The sequence below is a fragment of the Eptesicus fuscus genome, chromosome 13 (assembly GCF_027574615.1).
Source record: "Eptesicus fuscus isolate TK198812 chromosome 13, DD_ASM_mEF_20220401, whole genome shotgun sequence".
Taxonomy (NCBI): domain Eukaryota; kingdom Metazoa; phylum Chordata; class Mammalia; order Chiroptera; family Vespertilionidae; genus Eptesicus; species Eptesicus fuscus.
The window spans coordinates 51,103,724-51,126,177 of NC_072485.1; the positions used below are offsets into that span (position 1 = coordinate 51,103,724).

General features: G+C 42.4%; 1 protein-coding gene across 1 annotated transcript in view; it reads left to right on the forward strand.

Annotated features, from left to right (window-relative positions):
* SPON1 (spondin 1) overlaps positions 1-22,454 on the forward strand; it is a 256,888-nt gene that overhangs the window by 91,716 nt on the left and 142,718 nt on the right. Inside the window, exons 4-5 of the mRNA XM_054724749.1 lie at positions 9,459-9,532; positions 15,713-15,835. Of these exons, the coding sequence (XP_054580724.1) occupies positions 9,459-9,532; positions 15,713-15,835 (197 nt within the window). The remainder of the gene's footprint in view (positions 1-9,458; positions 9,533-15,712; positions 15,836-22,454) is intronic.

Below are 22,454 nucleotides of genomic sequence, written 5' to 3' on the forward strand. Positions count from 1 at the left end.
GGATTTCCACTGTTTCCTCAGCCACGGTACACGGGCATGTGAAATCCTCCTCCAGAGAAAAAATATTTCCCTCGCCTGTGTTTTCCTATCAAACTCCCCACCCGCTCTCCTTCCCCTTACAGCCACGTCCCTCTTCACAGTGGAGTGTGCTTACAGGCATGCCTGCTCTCTTCCTAGTCGTTGCAAACAGGTGCCTGTCCGCCGCACCTGATGGAAAAGTCCCAGCAAGGGGCAACATGACCTCCTCCCCACCAAATCCAAGCCCTTTGTTAAGGCCTCGTTCATAGTGTCCTACTCCAAGATTCTTCTGACCAAACTGTCCCTGCCCCCACTCCTAAGTCCTATAGTGGCTCCCCAGGGCAACCTGTTGACCTGGTATATAAGGCCAACAACACGTACTCCACAACTGGGAGTACTTCCTGCCGTCTATTTGGGCTGCCCTCTTCTGTACTCCCACAGTGCTTGGTTCATATTTCTTTCTATCAGTTGGCATGCTTTTGAGAGCAGTGTTCATTTAAAAACTTGACTAATAGTAATAGCTTCAACAAGTAGAGGCTTATTTTTCTTATATAACAAGAAGGCCAGGGGTAGGTGACTGCTGGTATTGTTTCAGCACCTAAAAGATGTCAGGGCCAGTGTCTCTGTGATTTTTTTTGGCCATTTCCTCATGGTCACAAAATAGCTGTCATGTTTCACACATTGTATCTGTAATCAAGACTGGAAAAAGAAGGACGGGCCAGGGTGACTCATCAATTTCTTTTATCTGGAAAGCAAAACTTCCTCTATATCCTGCAAACCTGTCCTATGTTACTGAGGCCACATGTGGGTCATATACTCCCGTTCCCCAGCTGCAAGGAAGGCTGGGAAAGTGAGAGCAGGATATTGTGATTACCTTGTACCATGCCTCCCAAAATGAGGGTCCTGTAGGCATGGCAAAGGGAAGAAATGGATATTGGGTAGACTCTAGTGCTTGCTATGCACTAGATTACATATTGATTCATCAGATTACATATCTCTCTCTCACATCAAGCTGTCAACTATTTGGTGTCACACCCACTCTTATTCATCTTTGTACTTCTGGTTCCTCACGCAGCTTTGTGGCACCTACTCTGTTCTACAAAAACATGAGTAAATGAATATCTTCTTGGTTTTAATGCCTCTCACATCTAAATTAGTTCTTTTAAGCCATAATCCAGTTTTACCCTTTTGTTTTTATGCCTCTCTTGTAATATGAAAATCAATGCCTCACTGTTAATTTTCCATTGGATTTTGCAGGGGAGGGAGTAAATTTTTAAATTCTAGCATAATAGCATTGACAAGATATATGATAATGATAAGGTCTGAAATTGGACAGTACTAAGAGAAAATGGAACCACAATAAACTTGTCATCCTCGGGGTGATTCTAAGAAGAAATACACTGAGCGCTAAAACTAATTTTCTTCTCATTTTTCGTTAAAATTAGAACTGGGGCTTTGTAGATGTAACTTTGTTTGGTGACGTGAATCAGGAGCTCAAGAAATCCAATGGCCATACCAGGTTGGGAATGGGCTGTGGTCTTAAGAACCTGCGTGACCTCTTGGCCAGGTTCGGTCACATCCTAAGCTGCATGAGTACATGGAGCACCATGTGAAGCTGATGCTCCGGGTTCAGGCTGAGGTGTCTGCTCAGAGCAGAGGATGTTGAGGCCAAAGCCCAAGGACAGTGTGCCCGCCAAGAGACTCTTTGTTGTGCACCTCTAACGGCTTCAAAGAGCCCGTCCTTGGTTACAGACTCAGTATCTGGGACTCCAGGCCCCCCAGTGTCGTATTATCCTGATTGACCTCCTTCCTGCCAGTAATTCTCCCACTTCACCTCTTCCTCTATCTCATCCCCATCAGGGATGGCCTTCTACCTCTGAGTCCTCAGAGCACTTATGGATGATTCTCCATTGGGGCTCAAACATACACTGTGTGCTCTGAGAGCCATTTGGGAGTGCTCTGTCATAGAGTGCAGCAGCTCACAGGCAAGTTGAATGGCATGATCTGGCCCTCGTCTAGCCTATTTATAGCCAGACTCAAGCCTGGGGGATTATACCAATGTCAATATCCTGGTTGTAATACAGGGTGTGGCAAAAGTAGGTTTACGGTTATAATACAAATACATAAATAATACCATAATTGATAAATAATAATCCAAGAGTAAACTCTGTGTTTCCTGCACTCACAATTGAAAACCTACTTTTGCCCTACCCTGTATTATACTGGATTTTGCAAAATGTTACCATTGGGGAAAATGTACAATCTCTCCATAGTATTTCTTATAACTACACGTGAGTCTACAAGTATCTCAATAAAAATCCCCCCCCAAAAAAAAAATTCTTCCTTGTCCCTTCTGTCTTTTGTTTCATTCACTGGCATCACCATTCTATTCCTCTCAATAGTCATTGGGGTTTGTACATGGGAAGTCAGTTTACTTACCTCCCACTGTCTCACTTTTCTCATCTGTAAAACAGGGATAATATCAGGGACCACTCCATGGCATTGTTGGGAGGATGAAATGAGTTAATATCCATGAAGGACTTAGAAGAGTGCTTAATTGTGTTTTGTTTTGTTTTTAACAGTTGACCACTATCTTTAATGGCTAAATGTATGCTTAATTGTTAAATAAACAAAAAAGAAATAAAATATCTTGTACTCAATCTCCTCCTTCTGCCCCAGATCCAGTAAGTTCCTCAGTCCTTATACACTTTCCTACAACATGCCTTTTGGATTCTCTATTTCCACTGCCTCTCTCCCAGTTCAGACCTTCAGGGCCACCATCGTGCTTCCTCCTGGAGCTTTGCCAAGATGAAGTTAATCTCTGCTCCTCTCCCTCCCTTGGCTCCTCCATTATTGTGCTCAACCTTGAGGTCCTGTTTCATTTTCCTGTTTCTCTCTTTTCCTCACTGGGCTAGCTGCTCCTTACTAGAAGGCAACATCTCCTATTTATCTTTACATTTTCAGCTCCTAACAAAATGTCCATCACAAAAGAAGTGCTAGTAAATGGTTTATGAATGAGTGATAATTAAGAAGGAATAATCTCAAGGCAGCTACTAAAATTGCTTCTTTGCAGTAATGATAGATGGCTATACCAGTCTTTGAATCAATAGTTTTGTAACCTCACGCAAGGACTGTGGCCTTGCTATTGGGCAGACATGGACTTCGTGTGTGTGTGTGTGTGTGTGTGTGTGTGTGTGTGTGTGTGTGTGTTAGACAGAACCCTGCAGATAAGCTTTCACTTTTTTTCTCCCATGGGCACCTTATTATGGGCTACCAGAATGTCTGTTAACTCTTGGACAGAGCTCCCTGTCCTGAGATCCACCTAAAGCCATATAAAAGGTTGGTGTAAGCGTCTATAAGTATTTGTTAATTAACACAAGACCATGGTCAGGGTAGCAGTTGGCATCCTTGTGACATGAAATAAGGCAGATAACCTCAATTCCTGATGATATTACCATCACTATGACTTTAATATTTTATTCCTGGGTCTTCACACAGAGTTGTTCTTTCATGGTAGAAGGAAGTAGATGATACCTATTACAAACTGGATCACTTCTATGGAAAACATCCCTGAGATCATAGACAAATTTTGTAATGTATTCCAAGAAACGTTCAGTAATAGGAATTTTACTGGAATTGGGAAGAGGATTGACTAGAATAACCTGGAAACCACAAAGCCGAGCTTCATTTTGGCCATTCATTATCTCCGCCTAGAGCAGATAACCAGGGTAGCCCCTCACTCCTATCTCCACAAGGGAAGGTGACAGACCTTACATCAATCATAACAATAGCTACTATTTATTAAATACTAGAGGCCTGGTGCATGAAATTTGTGCATGTGTGTGTCCCTCAGCCTAGCCTGTACCCTCTCCAATCTGGTATCCCTATCACAATCCAGGACTGCTGGCTCCCAACTGCTCACCTGCCTGCCTGCCTGATTGCCCCTAACCACTCCCCTGCCAGCCTGATCAATACCTAACTGCTCTCCTGCTGGCTCAATTGCCCTAACTGCCCTCTCCTGCCAGCCTGGTCACCCCTAACTGCCCTCTCATTCTGGCCTGGTCACCCCCAACTGCCCTCCCTGCAGGCCTGGTCACCCCCAACTGCCCTCCCCTGCAGGCCTGGGTCCTCCCCAACTGTCCTCCCCTGCAGGCCCAGTTCCCCCCAACTGCCCTCCCCTGCAGGCCTGGGTCCTCCCCAACTGTCCTCCCCTGCAGGCCCGGTTCCCCCCAACTGCCCTCCCCTGCAGGCCTGGGTCCCCCCCAACTGTCCTCCCCTGCAGGCCCGGTTCCCCCCAACTGCCTTCCCCTACAGGCCTGGGTACCCCCCAACTGTCCTCTCCTGGAGGCCTGGTTGCCCCCAACTGCCCTCCTCTGCAGGCCCAGTCACCCCTAACTGCCCTCCCCTGCAGACCTGGTTGCCCCCAACTGCCCTCCCCTTCAGGCCCGATCCCTCCCAACTGCCCTCCCCTGCGGCCTGATCACCCACAACTGCCCTCCCCTGCCAACCATCTTGTGACGGCCAACTTATGTCCACATGGGGGCGGCCATCTTGTGTTGGAGTGATGGTCAATTTGCATTTATTATATAGGATGTTAGTGTGCCAGGTGCTTTGTTAAGGACTGGTGGTTTAACCATTGCAACAATAATGGCTACCACACACTAAATATTCACAACATGCATGTAGTAAGGACCTTGCATGAATGATCTTTACATGGCAATGACCCAGCCACTGATGACCCATGTGTAGTTTTAAGCCATTTAATGGCCAAGTCCTTTAGTTTATAAGGTCTTCCTATCCCTTTTCAGTGAGAGCAGGGATCCCAGGCCCTTTCAACACTAGACAAATCCACAACTTAGCAAACTCTAACTTCACTCCAACAGGCAAATTCCCTGAGGAAAAAGAACAGCCAATAAATAAACCTTTCAGACAGAAAAGGGCCAAGCATCCAAGAGATTCCCACTGGCGTTTCTGGAAATGTTCCACTTTAGGTTTAAAAGAAAACTTTTAAAATGATTAAGTTATTTAGAATCTCAATCTTCCAAAGTTTGAGAAGCTAACACACTGAGAAATTTAATTTAGATTTCCTTAACACACTCTCTCGTGATAAGAGAGCATTCAGTAGATCAGTATAGAAATGCTGTGCAATAGGACGGCCAAATTGCAACACAGAATGGGAGAAATTTGTCATTTTGAAATGCTAAGGGAATTCTTACTAACAGCTTTCTCATCTTGTAAAGCTATTATTTTCCTGAACGATAATATGATTTATAAATCTTAGCTGAGTTTTATACTTTCGATGCGAACAGACTTAAAGTGAAATGCATTTCCTGGGAATATAAAAGAAACATCTTCTGCAATCAAGTGTATCCTTGGTCTCTGCTGGCATATTGGTAGGTGAGCATTGGTCTTCTTCAAAGTCCTGGGCGCAGCTTGGCTTCTTCCTCTGTATACAATTCCTGGGTAACATCAGCCACTCATGCTTCAACTTTTACTTTTGCCTCAGTAACCTCTATATCCACACTTCCCACCCCTTCATATCTCCCCTGAGTTATAGGTCCCTATGTCAAACTCCCCACTAGACAGACCACCATCATATCCTACAGACAGCTCAATCTCAAATTCTCTCCTTTTCCCCGATCCCGTTTCTTCTCCCAATACTGCAATGCTCCTGATGTCTATAGAAATAAGTAAGATACAGTTCCTGCTCTCAAAAATATAATAATCTAGCACAGGAGATAGAAAAGTAAACAGGCAATTATAATATAGGTTAATCAATGCTGTGGTGGGAAAAACCCAAGAGGCTGTGGCTGTGGTTCCCATAGGAAGACCAACCAGTCAAGGAATCAACCTGGGAAGTAATGTAGTTCAGTATGAGGTAGGTAACTGAAGTGTGAGAGTGTGAGAGTGTGAGTGTGAGTGTGTGTGTGTGTGTGTGTGTGTGTGTGTGTGTGTGTGTGTGTGATATGTTGTAGAGTAATGAAGAAGGACAGGAGAAATCCCATGGACAGAGGCCCAGAGGTATAAGACCATGAAGACACATATAGAACATGGCTTGGATAGGATTGGATCAGGATGAGGCCAAATCACCACGGCCAGATCAGAACCTCATGTGATGTATACCACATTTGATCTGCACTGATCTTGAAATCCAAAGGGCATGATACAGAGCGCTGGCCAAGCACAGGCATGGAGATGTATGCTCAGGCTTTTCATGGTGATCACAGCCCAGGCTCCAGGCAGGCCCACCAAAATCTCAGTTCTCCACAGTGTGTTCCACGAGATGATCCAAGGAAAATCAACCCAAGGAAAATTAATTGGGGGTTGCACTTTATAATACCTCGCAGGGCAATTGTACTTTTTCTACCTAATCTTTAATCCTTACAACCACTCTGAGCATGAGACCAACTGTGGACTTTGGAGGTAGACAGAAAGAACTTCAAAACCTTAGGCATGTTAATTTAACCTCTGCCATTCCCACCTGGAAGATAAGGGTGAAAATAGCCATAAGCCCTCATCGTAATCACTCTGAAAATGAGCATTTTTATAAGTTTGCCAAACTTGACCTAAAGTGACATGAAGCTCCTTATAGTTTTATTTACCCTCTTAGTATAAATATTCTTACATTTTGCAGCAGCATAGTAATGTGTTTGCTTATGGGGATGTTAATGGCATATTGCCATCTTAACTTTCTAATATCTGAAAAATTGAATTCAAAAACACATCTAGCCCAAGGGTTTGGGGTGAGGAATTTGATGACCTTTAATATATGTAAAGCATAAGATATATGAGATAAGTACATAAGGGGCCTCCATGGCACAGGGACAAGCAGGCACAGTGTAGGGGCTCAGAAATTACCACTATTCTCAAAAGGAGAGAGTGAGCCGCCTTAGACTTTAGAAAACAAAGGATGAAGGAAACTGAAACCTCTTATAGGAAGTAAATATTTTCTATCTCTGGACTCCCAAATTTTTGCAATCACATTTTTGGAAAATTTGAGGATGATTTAATTTTTCAAAATGAGGTCATGCTTTTAAGTCATTGACTTTGCCATTGTTCTCATATTTACAGCAGGAGAAAGAAAATGAAAAATATTTGTTATAGACACTAGCAAAGATGGGTTTGGGGAGAGAAAACAGCACAGACAAGGACCTGGGAGAGTGGACAAAGTGTTCAGATAAGTGGCATAAACTTTTCAATGTCTGGAACCCAGGGAGCATGGCACCAAATGGCAATAATTGAAGCCAGAGGGATGTTTGGGAGAAACTTTATGAAAAGCCTTAAATACCATAGTAAGTTTATATTTATCCTGTACATCAGGGGTTATCAAACTATTTTGACAAGAGAATTTTATTGAGACAAAATTTGATTGGCATGAGAGCTCTGTATACTGCAACCACACACCAACCCATTTTTACTCTCTGACTCAAGAGTTTTTTCAAAAGAGCAAATTTGATCATCTCACTCCATAGGATACACTCTTCAAATATCTCTTCAAGCTTGGAGTAAAACACCATCTCCTTGTAGGCTCTGGATGATGTGGTTCTGCCCACTCTCCAGCTCGTTTCACACCACCTCTCTGGTTTTCCATTTGTAGATTCTCCAATGAGTCCTGACCCTCCCACTTCAAGGATTTTACAAAGGATGCCTTCTCCCTTGCTTCTCCCTCCCAATTGCCTAGTTAGATTCCTTCTCTTTCAAATCTGTGCTTAGCCATCTTTTCTGGGGAGAGCCTTTCCCAGCTTGGTTAGATCCCCTGTGTTATATTCTCCCAAGCCTGTGGACTTCTCCATTCAGCACTTAATCACAGTTGTGTTAAATGATTAGGTAAGGATTTAGTTGTTTGATGCTGCCGCCCACCCCATATACTGTAAACTTTCAGAATGAAAAGTGGCCCCATCTGTCTTGTTCATGACAGTGTCCCTGGCCAGTGTCTGGCCACTAAATGGGCCTCCAACAACTATTTGTTGAAGATATACCAGTATATTCAACAAGAAGGCAGATGGGGGAGGATGCTGCTTTGGTTGAAATGAGGATAGAGCCTTTGGTTGAAGCAAGAATGTGGGGCCTGGAATACTTCCCACTAAGCCTTCTCCTTGCCTTCCACATGGGTCCCTGAAGCCCTTCTCAGTGGGAAACACTTTGAAAAGCATTATGGGATATTCTGACTAATAAAAGGCTTTGTTATCTGGCTCTGGGGTGAGAGTAAGTGTTCTCAAGAGTGTTCTCTTGGCCTGAGGAAACTTTCTGCTTGATGGTCAACAGAATGGATAAATGATCAAAGTAGCTTTGTGTAGACAGGAAGCATATTTCATTCATTTATTTCAACATCTTGTCTCCCCTGGGTGGGGAAAGACTATAAAAGACATATGTAGACTAGTCTGAATTTTAGCCTTTTATGCAAGACAGGGTGTAGAGTAGACGTTTCTTTGGAAAGTCATCTTGGCCCAGGCCCAGACCAGCAAGAAAACTGCCTCTGTACTCGGCAGATCTGTGCACACTTGGCCCCATTCCTAGGTGTGAGATCATGTGACACAGGGCAAATTGTGTGACTCTATCACTCGTTCAGTGTGGTCAGCTGGGATGGAGTCAAGGGCTCCCTTTACCTGTTTAATAGGGTAAATCAAAGTAAAAATTACCTTTTGATTAAATAGCACTGCTAAAGAAAATCAATAGAAATGGCTGGAGATCCATTGGCACTGTCTCAGCGTTAAACATAGTAGACTTTCAAATTACTGGAACACTGGGTTTGGAGATTCAACTTCTGTGAAACCAGCTCAAAATAAGTAGTTGGGTGGGTTAAAGGAGAAGTAGCATGTCTAATTAAAGAGAAAATATGTGCTGGCCAACAGTAAGTCATTTTTCAACCTCAAAATATTCTTTCCAGATTCTACGAGTCTGTGTTTGACATGTTTAAGAGAGAGATATAACAGCTGAAGTTGTCTTTGTTCAGAATGTAGGAGACGGTTTTGTCTAGACTTTCAGGAAAGATATAGAATGACATTTTCAGAACAAATCAAAATATATTTTTAAATTCCTTTTTTCCCCTTCAGGAAGAGGATTTGAAATGCTTATCTGATTTGAATTTGGTTGATCTACAATGGCCTCAATAGTTTAATATAGAGTAAAATGAACCATTGAGAAAAGTTATTGAAAATGCTGTTAGTTCACTTTCTTCCTTTAATATTAGCAGCCGCACCAGCAATACAATTACTAATATTTATTGAGTGGTTTCTAGGTTATGTGCTAAGCTCTTACCATATAGTTTTTTATTTAGTTCTCATAGAAATCCCATGAGATAGGTATTATTATTGTCAATTTTCCAATGGAGATACTGAGGTACAGAGAATTGAGGTGATTCACCCAAAGCCTCACAGCTATCAGTGGCCAGGCAAGGACCTGACATCCTCATCACTGCACTGTGTCTTCTTTCCTTACAGGGCCAGCATCGTACAGAAACGCATCATTTATTTTCAAGATGAGGGCTCTCTGACCAAGAAACTTTGTGAACAAGGTAAGAACATGCAGTGGGAGAGAGCCAAATAAATGGAAGGTGGCTTATTCAGTCCAAACACCTGGCCTCGGGAATTAAGATGATGTGCTTTCTGAGTTCCTCCGGGTCCTGCTTCCTCACGTAGCTCCAATTTTTAATCTGGCTGTGTGCTGTGGATAATTGGATCCGCCTTAAGCTCTAATTACCCAGCTTGGTTCCCTGGGTAGGAGATAATGTACCTTATAGTGGTGTCGTCTTTTTTTATTTTTGTGAAACAGTGATTATTCTGAAGAGGTTCCCTGGAATAATTCACAGGACTTAATTAAGGAATGCACAATTGTGTACCTTTAAGAAGTTTTAATGGCTTTCCAGAATAATCACCAACAGAAACTTGGGTAGTACCCGGACAAAATGGAGGAACCTTCTCCAAGGAAGCACAGAGGGAGATGGGATTGCCATGGGGGCATTGGCCTTGTGATTTCACCACATTCAAGGATCTGGTCCTTAGATGTGCAAGGTCATCATTGCCCTCTCCATGGGTTGAAGGCATTCTAACAAAGCCCATGCAGACCAAGTAGACAGGGGAGGTCAGGGCAGAGGCCTGGATTCAGATCTGACCCGGGTTTAAAGCCTGCCTCTGCCCTTCCTAGCCATCTGACTTAATACATGTAAAATCATACCATGCCTCCTTGGCACACAGTAAATGCTACCTGTAAGTATTAGTTATTGTTATCTGTATCTGAAAGCTTGTTTATTAATCTACTGTTAAAAATGAAGATCCTAAACATCTGAATGTGTTTAGAAGTCATTAAAGAACTAAATAAAAATAGAAAATGTTCTATAATTATACATCTTTATCTCATTTCTATTCATTTTTGCAGAAGTTTATTTGCATTTCAAGCCATTAGCATTTTGAGAAGAAATAATCCTCTTTAATTCTAGCAAATCATAAACTATTAAGAAAAAGAAAGGTTGATAAAGGTCTTCTGGGAAAGTTGTAAGAATAGGTAATTTTTTTGAGTGCTTGCTACATGTCAGGCACTATTCTAAGCACTTCACAGACCTTAAGCAGGTAATCTGCACAACCCTATATGGTAAAAACCATTACATCATCCCCATTTTATAGATGAGAAGCCTGAGGTGGGAAAAAATTAATGGCTTGCTCAGCATCATACAGTAGAGGGCAGGGTTTGAATCTAAGAGCCAATGCCCTTAACCATTTCCTTTCTGTCAAAGGGACTACCTACCTCCCAATTCAATAGCGTGAACTGTTGCCTTTGGTAGATCAAAGCATCCTGAAGCATATGTTTCCCTGCAGATGAGCTAGAACGGAAGTTAGATACTACATGGGGGGAGTGGTGTTGCATGCTAAGCCTGGAAAGAGCAAACGGGGAGAGGTTAGATACCTGCATTAGGGACATACCTGCCATTGGATAGGGGCCAGAGAATGGAACCTATGGGTCAGGACCCTGATCATTTTCCAGGTGGGCATCACCATATGTGGCTTTTGGGGCTTTCCTTCCCTGTATTTAATTGTTCACATGTCCACTCAGCTTTTCTCCAAACAAGGGAACATTTTAACTATTGAGGCTCTGGATTCCTAAAGGGCAATCCCGTCCTAACCCACTTGGCTCAGTGGATAGAAAGTCGGCCTATGGAGTGAAGGGTCCCAGAAATTGAATAAACTAAAACATTAAAAATAGCCCTAACCGGTTTGGCTCAATGGATAGAACGTCGGCCTGTAAACTCAAGGGTCCCAGGTTCGCTTCCGGTCAAGGGCATGTACCTTGGTTGCGGGCACATCCCTGGTAGGGGGTGTGCAGGAGGCAGCTGATCGATGTTTCTCTCTCATCAATGTTTCTAACTCTCTATCCCTCTCCCTTCTTCTCTGTAAAACATCAATAAAGTATATATTTTTTTAAAATAGATATGTTTTTAAAATAACTAACTAACTAACTAACTAAATAAATAAATGGCAATCCCATTCCTACCCGGACTCCATGAGATGCCATTGAAGTCCCGTGGGTTGGAGTTGTGGGTTTTCTGGATCACACATTTGCAGGCCACTCACAGATGGCTAATCGCAACCACTGGGGGATGGCTTTGTTAGTTTGACTATCAAGGACAACCTTATCTCCCAGATTTGAGGGTTCTCAGGAGGCCCTTGGCTGACACTCACATACTGATAGCAGTCCTTAACTAAGTGCACGTCCCAAAAACTCAATCCTTATCTAAGCTATGACTATGCTAAAATTCTGCGATATAATGTCAATAAAGTGGTATTGCAAATCTCTGTTGGTTATCGCTTCTGAAGCAGAGATACATGGCATGATACATGGAACAGGCTGAAAGAGGTCAGAGGGGAGAAGACTGGGGGTTTGGGGGGAGGACTGGATGAGGACTGGATGAAAGAAGGTGAAGGGATTAGCCAAAGAACATATATGCATAGCCCACAGGCACAGACAACAGTGTGGTGATGGCCAGAGGGAGGGGGGTGGGGGCTGGGTGGAGGTGGGTAAAGGTGGGGGTGAAATGGGGGGCATCTGTAATAGTGTCAACAATACATTTTTAAATATTAATACTGAATGAAAAAATAATAACTAAACACGCACCTGTTTAAAACACCACTTTTTTGTTAAAAATATATTGTTTATTGATTTTTTACAGAGAGGAAGGGAGAGGGATAGAGAGTTAGAAACATCTATGAGAAAGAAACATCTCCACCTCCTGCACACCCCCTACTGGGGATGTGCCTGTAACCAAGGTACATGCCCTTGACTGGAATCAAACCTGGGACCCTTCAGTCTGCAGCGGATGCTCTATCCACTGAGCCAAATGGGTTAGGGCTAAAACACCACTTTCTAATGATAACTTTATAGAGGAGAGGGGAGGCAGGGAGCCCAGCATAACCTGGGCTATAGGATCTTTTTTTTTTTTAATTCTTTATTGTTCAAAGTATTACACGAGAAGAGCTGTAGGATCTTTAGATACAGTTGTAGATGATCTCCAGAGACAGCAGACCCATGAGGAAATTCATCAGTTAGCAAGCAGATCACGTTAAGAAAGTCTTTAATTCATCAGCATCGAGCAAAGGGATTTCTCTTAAATGTGTATGCCTACTTAATTATCTCTAGCTCTTTCATTAAGGGCTTTACATCCTTTGGTGAGTCCAATCAAATCAGTCAGGGAAGGGGAGAGAGATGCAAGTATCTATTATTTTTTCCCCAGTAGAAGCTGTTAATGCATAGGGGAAAAATTAAGAACTGCACAGCTAAAAAGCAATGGCAATCGTTATTTTAAGAAAGAAACAGAAAACATTAAGCTACTTACAATTAAGTGAAACACATAAAATATTCAAAAAGGTGACCCATAATAAGCATATGCATCCACAGGCGCACCTTAAATCCATGTCACAAACAATTAAGGGAGAGGGGAAGGTAAAGGGAAAAGCAGGGAAGAGAGGAGACTGCGGGAGAAAGGGGATAATGAGAAAAGGAGGAGGAAGGCGAGGGATGGAGAGTGAAGGATGAACACTGAAAAAGGAAGCTGTTGGACTGAGAGTAGAAATGGGGAGAGCGGGCAGCTCCGGAGACGCTGCAGGGCCTGAAGTTACCTGTATGTTGCACGCCCTGCTGTGGTTGGCAGAGTGGAGGAGGGAAGTGAACACTTGTTATCACTACCCTTTGAAAGCCTGGTTCATTTTCAATAGGCTTGTCCTCAGTAGGAAACCATATGTCTGTTTCTGGTTTCAAACTTCGACATTTTCTTTTTAAGTGGAAGCTTATTTTCTGTTGGAAGTTCAAAAAGATTTATTGTAAAATGTATTCCCTTGAACTCCTGGATACATGTCAAGTTTACCACCCATAGACCTGAGAGCCCTTTGGATAAGGTAAAGCTCCAAATTTGCCTTATTTTGGTTTCTTGAGAGATTATTGCTGCTGCCTCATTTGACAATGCCTGGTAGTCACCATCGAAACCCCAGCATGTACCTCTTAGCCCTGAATCCCTTTTTCAAAACTAATTTAGTTTTTTCACAACATAGTTGGTCATAATGGAAATGTAAAAAGCAAAAAAATATTCAGGAATTATTGATTTATCCTACCTTTCCCAAAATATATTCAACAGTGCGTGTCCCTCCACTATCAAAGTGGCTCATACAGGAATCAGACGTGGGTTAACTTGTGCATGAGGCAGTGGGAGCCTGTTCCTCAGCGCAGACAATGCTCTGGTCTCTTCCAAGTGCACAAAGAGTAGCCACAAAGGGATTTCTGTTTTGCGTGGTTTCAGACCTCTTCTTTAGGGCTGTTTAGAAATCCTGGAGCTGTGTAAGGGAAAAAGCAAAGAGAGGAACACATGGAAGAATTTTCACTCTCCCTGGCTGGTGTGGCTCAGTTGGTTGGGCGTCATCCAATACACCAGGAGGTTCTGGTTCGATTCCAGTCAAGGGCACATGCCCAGGTTGTGGGCTAGATCACTGGTAGGGGGTGTGTAGGAGGCAGCCGATTTTTGTTTCCCTCTCACATCAATGTTTCGCTCTCTCAAAAAAAAAAAAAAATCAATAAACTATCCTTTAAAAAACATTTTTTTTTTCACTCATTGGTATTTCTGAACATCTGTCCAGCCAAAGTTCTTGGCTAGACAGATAGTATGCAGAGATTAAGGGCATGGGCTCCAGACTGGCTGGTGTGGCTCAGAGGTTGAGTGTTGACTGGTGAACCAGGAGATCATGATTCAATTCCTGGTCCGGGCACATGCAGGAGGCAGCTAATTAATGATTCTCTCTCATCATTGATGTTTCTGTCTTTCTCTCCCTCTCCCTTCCTCTCTAAAATCAATAAAAATAAAAATAAAAAATAAAAATAAAATAAAGAGCATGGGCTCCAGTCTCAAAAAGACCTGAGCTCCAGTTTTGCCTGCACCACTCACTAACCCTGTGACCTTGGGCTGGTTACCTAATATGCCACAGTTTTCTGATCTGTAAAATGAGGTTAATTAAAGTATTTACCTCCTAGGATTGCTAGGACAACTCTAGCTATATATGGAAAAGTATCAGCACATATAAGGACTCTATACAGTGTAGTTATTATTATAATAACCCGTCCTTTTTTCTCCATCCTGGAGCCCAGAATGCACTTCTTCCACCCATCACTGATTTTGCATATTCAAACCAAACGAACCCAGTGAATTCCATATGGAACACTTGTAAAATGCTCTTTCTTACACTCAAAGGATTTTTGTACTCTTTGTCGCTGCTCTTTATATAATATTTAAGAATAAATGTCCAACTTGGAAAAAAGAGAACATTTATGTTAATACCGCTAGAGAAACTGAAGCACTTGAAGCCAGTTGCAGCTGTAGTCATTGTTTTCATCTTGCAGGAATCAGAAGAGACCACGGGCAACAATGCACAGTTAGGGATATGGGCTTGACAATCGGAAATTCTGAATTTATTCATGTAATCTCTCTTTCCCCACTTATCAGCTATTCACAGCTAAAAGTAGGGGCAGAAAGAATCTTCAGTTTTTCCTGTCTGCCACTGTGCTCAGAAGTAAACCTGAACTTAGGACATATTCCCCACCCACCACCCCTCCCAGTAAAGCCTCTGAAAGCTTGATAAGAAGTGTTGTGATTATATATGCGTATCTTTTAAAAAAAATAATTTTCAGCAGTCCTTTATCTCTCTGTCTCCGTCTTTCTGTTCTCACTACTCCTTCAAAGCAACTCCTTCTGGTCCTGCCAATCTGGTCCCAGGAGATATGTCTTAGAGAAAACACACACATATATATTCTTCTTAAAATTTTGTGGGAATATCGTGTTGTGGGAGAGGTTGGGGAAGAGACTGGGGCCCAGAATGGATAACTTAGTCAGTTTTATCTCTGGTTTCTCAATACAACCTCCATCCCAAATATTCTGCCTTCTTGATCCCACAGGTCTCCTCACTTGATTAGAGCAAAAGTTCTATTTTTTAAATTATTATTTATTTATTTATTTATTTATTTATTTATTTATTTACTGCAGAATATAGTTGCCATACTGAGAGGCACCTATACAGAATCCTTTATAGCCCAAGTCCTGACCTGGTTCTCTGTGTTATTAATCAATGAAAACTGCACCTCATATGTTTTTCCCCAGGCATTAAGGACAAGATCAGGACCCACATTTGCTTCCTAACTTGGTGCCTTTCCTTCCTGACTGTTTCAGATTCCATGTTTGATGGGGTGACGGACAAACCAATCCTAGACTGCTGCGCCTGTGGGACTGCCAAGTACAGACTCACCTTTTATGGGAATTGGTCTGAGAAGACGCACCCAAAGGATTATCCTCGTGAGTAGAGCAGCTACTTTACGGGTTGGGAAAAGTGAATCTCAGAGTTCTGTCTGGTTGTGGGATACAGTAGCTGAAGTATGTTAGGTCTGCTCGTTCCTGCCAAATGATTCATGAAATGCACATTCCCCGCAAGTGAATCCATCAAGACAGAGGTCTGCTTCTAGCTTCTTTGCATGGCATTGTTCTAAGTGTTTTCTTATTTGTGATTTAAAAAATATTCCTGAGGTCATGCAGCTTATCTTCAGGTCAGACATGTGGTAACCCTCAGTCCTCCTCAAATGGCTCTATCCACGAACGATACAATAGATGTCTTTGTGCTTGAAAGGGCTGGCAAAGGGGACCCGCTCTTCACTCCACAGACCGAGGTCAACAAATATGCAACATCCTTAACCACTGCTGGCATTGGTAGTCTACAGCACACCCTTTCCTTACTGACTCCAGATACCACCTTAGAATCCTTTGTGACACCATGCTCCAGGTAGTCAATACCAATCCTTGAGACTTGTCAGGAGACCCCAAACTTGCTATTTTGAAGTAGACCCTTAAGTGGGACTCTAACAACTCACTTTTCTCACACAATTATCTCAACAACTGCCTAGCATGTGCCAGCCACTGTGCAAAACTCTAGCGATGGAATATACAAAAAAAAAAAAAAAGACACAGCTCATGTTCTCATAAAACTCAGAGATTAGTGGGGAGGCAGACACTAATCAAATAATCACACAAAAAGATGTGAAAATTATGACAGTGAAGAGTAGACTTACTGTGTGCCATTTACACATTGTGTCATTTAAGTCTCAAAAATAACCAGCTTTTGTGGATGAACTCACTGGGGATCAGAGAAATATCATGATTTGCCCACAGTCAAATGTAAGTAGTGGATCCAAGATCCCAAAAGGGGTTTTCAGGCCTCTTTCCCTGCCTTTCATTTGGGTTGCCTTTAAGAGCCAGTGTTGCCCATTCTCTCTAACTGTGGGTGGCATGATGTCCCTGTGTGGCATTGAGCACGCTTTTTCTGTTTATTGTTTGATTCTTGTTCATTTCACTTTGGAGTTGCCACAGCTGGGAAAGAACAGCGGGACTGGGAGAAAGAGATTAAAGGGAGGGATTTGAGTCAGCCCCCAAAGGAAGGGGGAGCAAAGGGTACATGGTTAGAACTTAAGAAGACCCAGTTCAGACTAGAACCTCCGTGGTCCCCCAACAGCCCACCCAGACGGCACTCCAACATTTCTTGGCAGATCAAGAGCCCAATTGTTTAATTTTACCCACATGTAATTAAGGCTTGATTCTTAGGAGCCTCTTACTAGTTCATTTTCTTGACTCTGGTGTTCAGCTTGATCTGCTTCTGCTGGTGTGGGAGACCTGCGAGAACAAACTTGGGCTCTTTGCCTGGGGGTGGAAACCACTTGGAACAAGTATGAAGGAAAAGATTTCCCCCAGTGCCTCCCATCCACCAACCAATAGGCAAAATGTTAGGGGTCCATTACTCATCTTTTGTAATCCTAATGAGCTTCTTGCTCTTTTCTATTCTGACACTGTTATTTCTCAGAATTAAAAAATAAATTTAAAAGGTACAGACCATTGTTTCTGGATCTTAGGGACAAATCAAGGACAAATCTGTACAGAATGTCTGTGGAGCTGTTGGGAGTTTCTTAATAAATATAGCAGACATGTATTCCAGGTCCCTCAGGATGCTTCCATTGATAGATGTCAGAGTGTGTCTTAATTCTTGGTTGGGAAAAATTTGGTCACTATGAACAGAAGAGCATTTATCACATCATACTGTAATTATTCTTCAGGAGTCTTTATTCCCATCAGACAAAGTTCTCCAGGACATGCTCATTTTTTATTCTCAGTGCCTGGAAGTGCCTGGTGCCTTCCCAAGTACCGTGTGCTGATTGCTGAACTCAGAGTGGCATTCGCTATGACCTGGGAGGCAGATTTCTAGTTCACATCTAGTCACCAGGGCCAATACTGAGCAGGGAGTGTGGGCTGGAAGTGTGGGCCGGACCCTCCTTGGAGGAAAAGGACTTGAATACTCAGGAGACAGGAGCTAACTGAAAAGGCACAGAGAAGGTCCAATCAGGGCTTTAAAAATGATATTATCAAAAGTGATTTCTACCAATATTCGATCACAGATGACTTTCCTTTTGTGTCTCCAGGGATGATTTTGTCTTGATAACCAATGCTTGCCATTAAGCCCAATAAAGCCATGATGCTGCTTCCCAACAATAGTGCAAACTGATAAATTCGGAGTCCCTCTCTCCTTATTAATTACTCATCAAAAATACTGCTTTTTCTGCAAGGATCTTAGAGCAGCCGTCCTCAAATTTTTTAATGGCAAGGTCCCTTTTACATACTTGAAAGCTATTGGGAACTCCCACAGTCTTTTGTTTATGTGGGTTGTGTCTCTCAATAGTTACCATAGGAAAAAATTAAAACAGAAATTTAAAAATATTACTTACTTTGTAAAAAGGAACATGCAATGAATTAGCAATAATAAACTTATTACATGTTACCAAAATTTATGAAAATAACTGTATTGTCCAAAACAAAAGAAATGTAGTGAAAAGAGTATCATTGTTCTACGTTTTTGCAAATCTCTTTAACCTCTGATTTAATAGAAGACCCCTGGATTCTCATATTTGCCTCTGTATTCGACCTGTCATGGTTTATATTTTGGATTGTTACATATGAAGAAAATTCTACCTTGCACAGGTATGTAATTGGAAAAGGGAAGAATATTTTAATAACCTTTTCAGATCATTACAGATAATCTTCTTTGATACTACACCAAAACTCTGCAAATGGTACAGTAGTTCCCCCTTATCCAAAGGGGATATGTTCCAGGACCCCCAGTGGATGCCTGAAACTGCAGATTGTACTGAACCTTATATGTACAATTAGAGGCCCGGTGCACGAATTCATGCACCAATGGGGTCCCTCAGCCTGGCCTGCGGGATTGGGCTGAAACTGGCTCTCCGACATTCCCCGATTGTGAGAGGGCACAGGCCAGGCTGAGGGACCCCACAGTGCACGATTGGGGCTGGGGAGGAATGTGGGAGGTTGGCCAGCCAGGGAAGGACTGCGGGAGGGCTCCAGGGCATGTCCAGCCCAGTTCCCTCAGCCCAGATCAGCTGGACTCCAGGAGCAAACTAACCTACCGGTGGGAGCATCTGCCCCCTGATGATCAGTGCATTCATAGCGAGCAGTTGAGTGACTTTAGCATAAGCATTAGCATATTATGCTTTGATTGGTTGAACTGACAACTGAACGACTGGACACTTAACATATAGGATGTTTCTTCCTCTACATGCATACCTATGGTAAAGTTTAATGCCTTTCCCACCTTTACTAAGCACTCTTCACGCACTGTGGATATTGTTTTTGTAATGTGAGGTGTGACAGCAAAACTAGTGTGAATTTATTTTTCCTTCTGCACAATTTCATTGGTAAAAGATTAGTTCTTAGAGTAGATCTTAGCAACCTCAGCAAACGATTGTGATTTTCCCCCTTATTAAGTTGAAAACGTTCAATTTTTCACATAAAGGAAGCACTTTATGCCTTCTCTTTGGCATATCTGAATTGCCAGCATTACTATTCTTAATAATTCTTAGCATTATTAAGTAAAATAAGGGTTACCTGAGCAGAAGCACTGTGATACTGCGACAGTCCATCTGATAACTAAGACAGCTACTAAGTGACTAACGGGCAAGTAATGTACACAGTGTGGATACACTGGACAAAGGGATAATTCACTTCCAGGGCAAGACAGTGGGAGATGTCATCACATTGCTCATACTGGTGTGCAATTTAAAAATTATGAATTGCTTATTTCTGGAATTTTTCATTTAATATTTTCCAACCGTGATTGAGCTCAGGAACCTGAAACCATGGAAAGCAAAATCTCAGACTGGAGGGAGAGGGGACTACTCTACTTTCTTAAAGCATAATTACAACATAGAATATTAAAGCCATATTAATGAACTCATATTCTATCGCATTAAAATGCATTGCTTTCCTTTGCACTGTGAGTAGATCTGATACAAACGAATGATTTTGTAACATCATACATTGGTCATCTGGAAAATATTGGTGTTCTGACTTATGCAGATGATCCAAAAGTGGAGACGTTTCATTATACAGTGTCAAAAATCACATTCATTATACCGCTTCCAGTCTCATCAGAAAAGGGTTTAAATATTAGAAAGCTATGAAATTCATAGTGACAGATAAAAGTTTTCTAAAATTCTAAGTTTTGCTTGAAAGCTTGAATCTTATCATTAGCTGCAAATGCTGTCCGATGTGTTCGTTCCTTGAAGTGACAGGCTCACTTCATTGTTGAGAAAATGTCTGCCAGACTCTCAAGTCTGAATAACCATCATTTGTCAGTCCAGCTTGCACCTCAAACAATCACACAAGTGCTTTTATGCAAGACAATCATGGCACTTCAGTTTGCAGTTGAAGTGCTTTACGCATATTTCCCAATTAGTCACTCAGTACAGTAGGAAGATGTGTACTCAAAGGTACAGAGATTTGATAAAATTAATAATTTATATGGTTTCATCAAGGACATTCTCAGGTGAAAACTGACTTCCGTGGTTGTTGTGCACTGCACGTTTCTGGCAGTGAAGAATAGACTCTACGGAAACAGCTCAAGGCCACTGCCTTGATCCGCACTAAGTTCCAATAGTTTTACTCACCTTGTTTTTGCACCATCAACAGATTTTGGGTTGTTTTTTTCCCCCACCAGCAATGTTAATGTCAACACATCGCAAAAGGCTAATCATATCTTAGTACTGCTATAAGAATAGTTTCACCTCACAGTCTCCCTGGAAAGGCCTCAGAGAGGCCAGAGGTCTCTGTGGCACTCCTCAAAGTAAACCACGACTTTGAGAACCTCTGCAATAATATAAGATAGCAACTTTGGGTGTCTGTCCTTCTGTTCTCTTTGGATAACTTGCCCTTGAGCATTCAGATGGGGGATTGGGCAACACCCTTATGCCTTCAGCCATCTGTTGTGTGGGCCACATCTGCCCGTGGCTCTTCTCAGCCATTATGCAAAATGGTTTGCTCCAAACACTGATGGTTTTGGAGCTTCATCTCTTGGAGACCAGAGCACTTTCTGCATTCAGTGCGCCCCTTCCTCTTGGAGGGGACAGGTGTGGGGAGCTAAGGAAGATGGCCGAAATGACTTCTGACATCCCCTCTCTATTGTAGTGCCATAAGTCCCTGCTGGCCATCTGGAAATAGTGAAATCCTTTTAAAACACTCCCAAATGAGTACTTTTTTAGAAATCCGTTTTAAGGCCGGTTCATGCAAGTTTTACTTCATAGGTGGAAAAATCCTAAAGCACAAAGAAGCTCAGGGCTCAGATCTCACAGCCAGAATGTCAGAACCAAAATCAAAGCTCAGCTCTCCTGATTCGTTTCCGCCTTCCTCTGGGGGATGTCGTGAGGCAGGCTTCTCTCCTCTGCAGTGAAATTGAATGTCTTATACACAAAGCGCCTTTTAATAAGGCCCTGCTGTACCACCATGGCCTCAGCAGATACCAAACTCTGAACAGCTTTGCCCCACTGTACAAAGACCTACTCTGCGGAGATCCTTAGAAGTGAGAGAAAGTTTGCATTCTCTGTGCCTGAACAGAGTTCCAGAACCCTGGGGTATTAAAAGTGCAAGTGTGTCCTCCTCCCAACCCCTCTGCATTCCCACCCCACCCCAGTGTCGGTCCTCAGCAGTGTAGTGAGTGTAGTGCCCAGCTGCGGTCCAGGAGCGAGTGTTCTTTACAGAAACACAGTGACTGGGCAGTGCATAGGGCTGTCCCGGCAGTTGGAGACATGCCCAGTCTTTGTCAGGGGACTGGGAGTTGCCTAACACATGCTGAGTCTCTTTACTCTCTTGTTCTGAACACAGCTCCTGGGTTTTTGACAAATGCTTCCACTCCGGAGAGACTCTGTAATCTCCCTTGATAATGTAAAATGCATGACTCCCCCCATTTTTGGATATAGGTTTAACACCGTTTAACAAATAAATATTGACAAAAAGAAAACCTTTTCCAGGAGCCAATTATTTTTTTGCATTTGGGAACACTGCCTCAAATATAAACATGGCCACTGGGAAATATACTCTACAGAATCGAAGTTAATTTTACAGTGAAATTCAGCCACTTTTTCCATTGGGTCACTTAATTTGAAAAATCATTCATTATTAAATCCAATCACATGAAAGACGGCCATTCTAACACTTTGCAACGACTTTCATTTCTTTGTATATTCATCTGAATACAGAGTTTCTATATTATATTTGAACACTTTTTTGCATTGGATTGTGTTTCCATGGCCACAATTTATTACATCAGCTTGCTCTTACCGCTTACCTAATTGTTCTTTTATTGACCATTTAGGTGATGTGAGGGCCTTTGTAAACACAAAAAGCACTGCAATACCAAAACTTTGTACTTAAAACCTTCCTCTACCCTTTCTACTTCCTTTGAATTATTTCTTTGAAATAATTTTCCAATACTATGACTGCTGGATCAAAGGAGATGGACGTTTGTAGCTCTTGAGATTTTTTTTTTTGCCACATTCTTCTCCAAACCATTTCTATCAGTTCACCA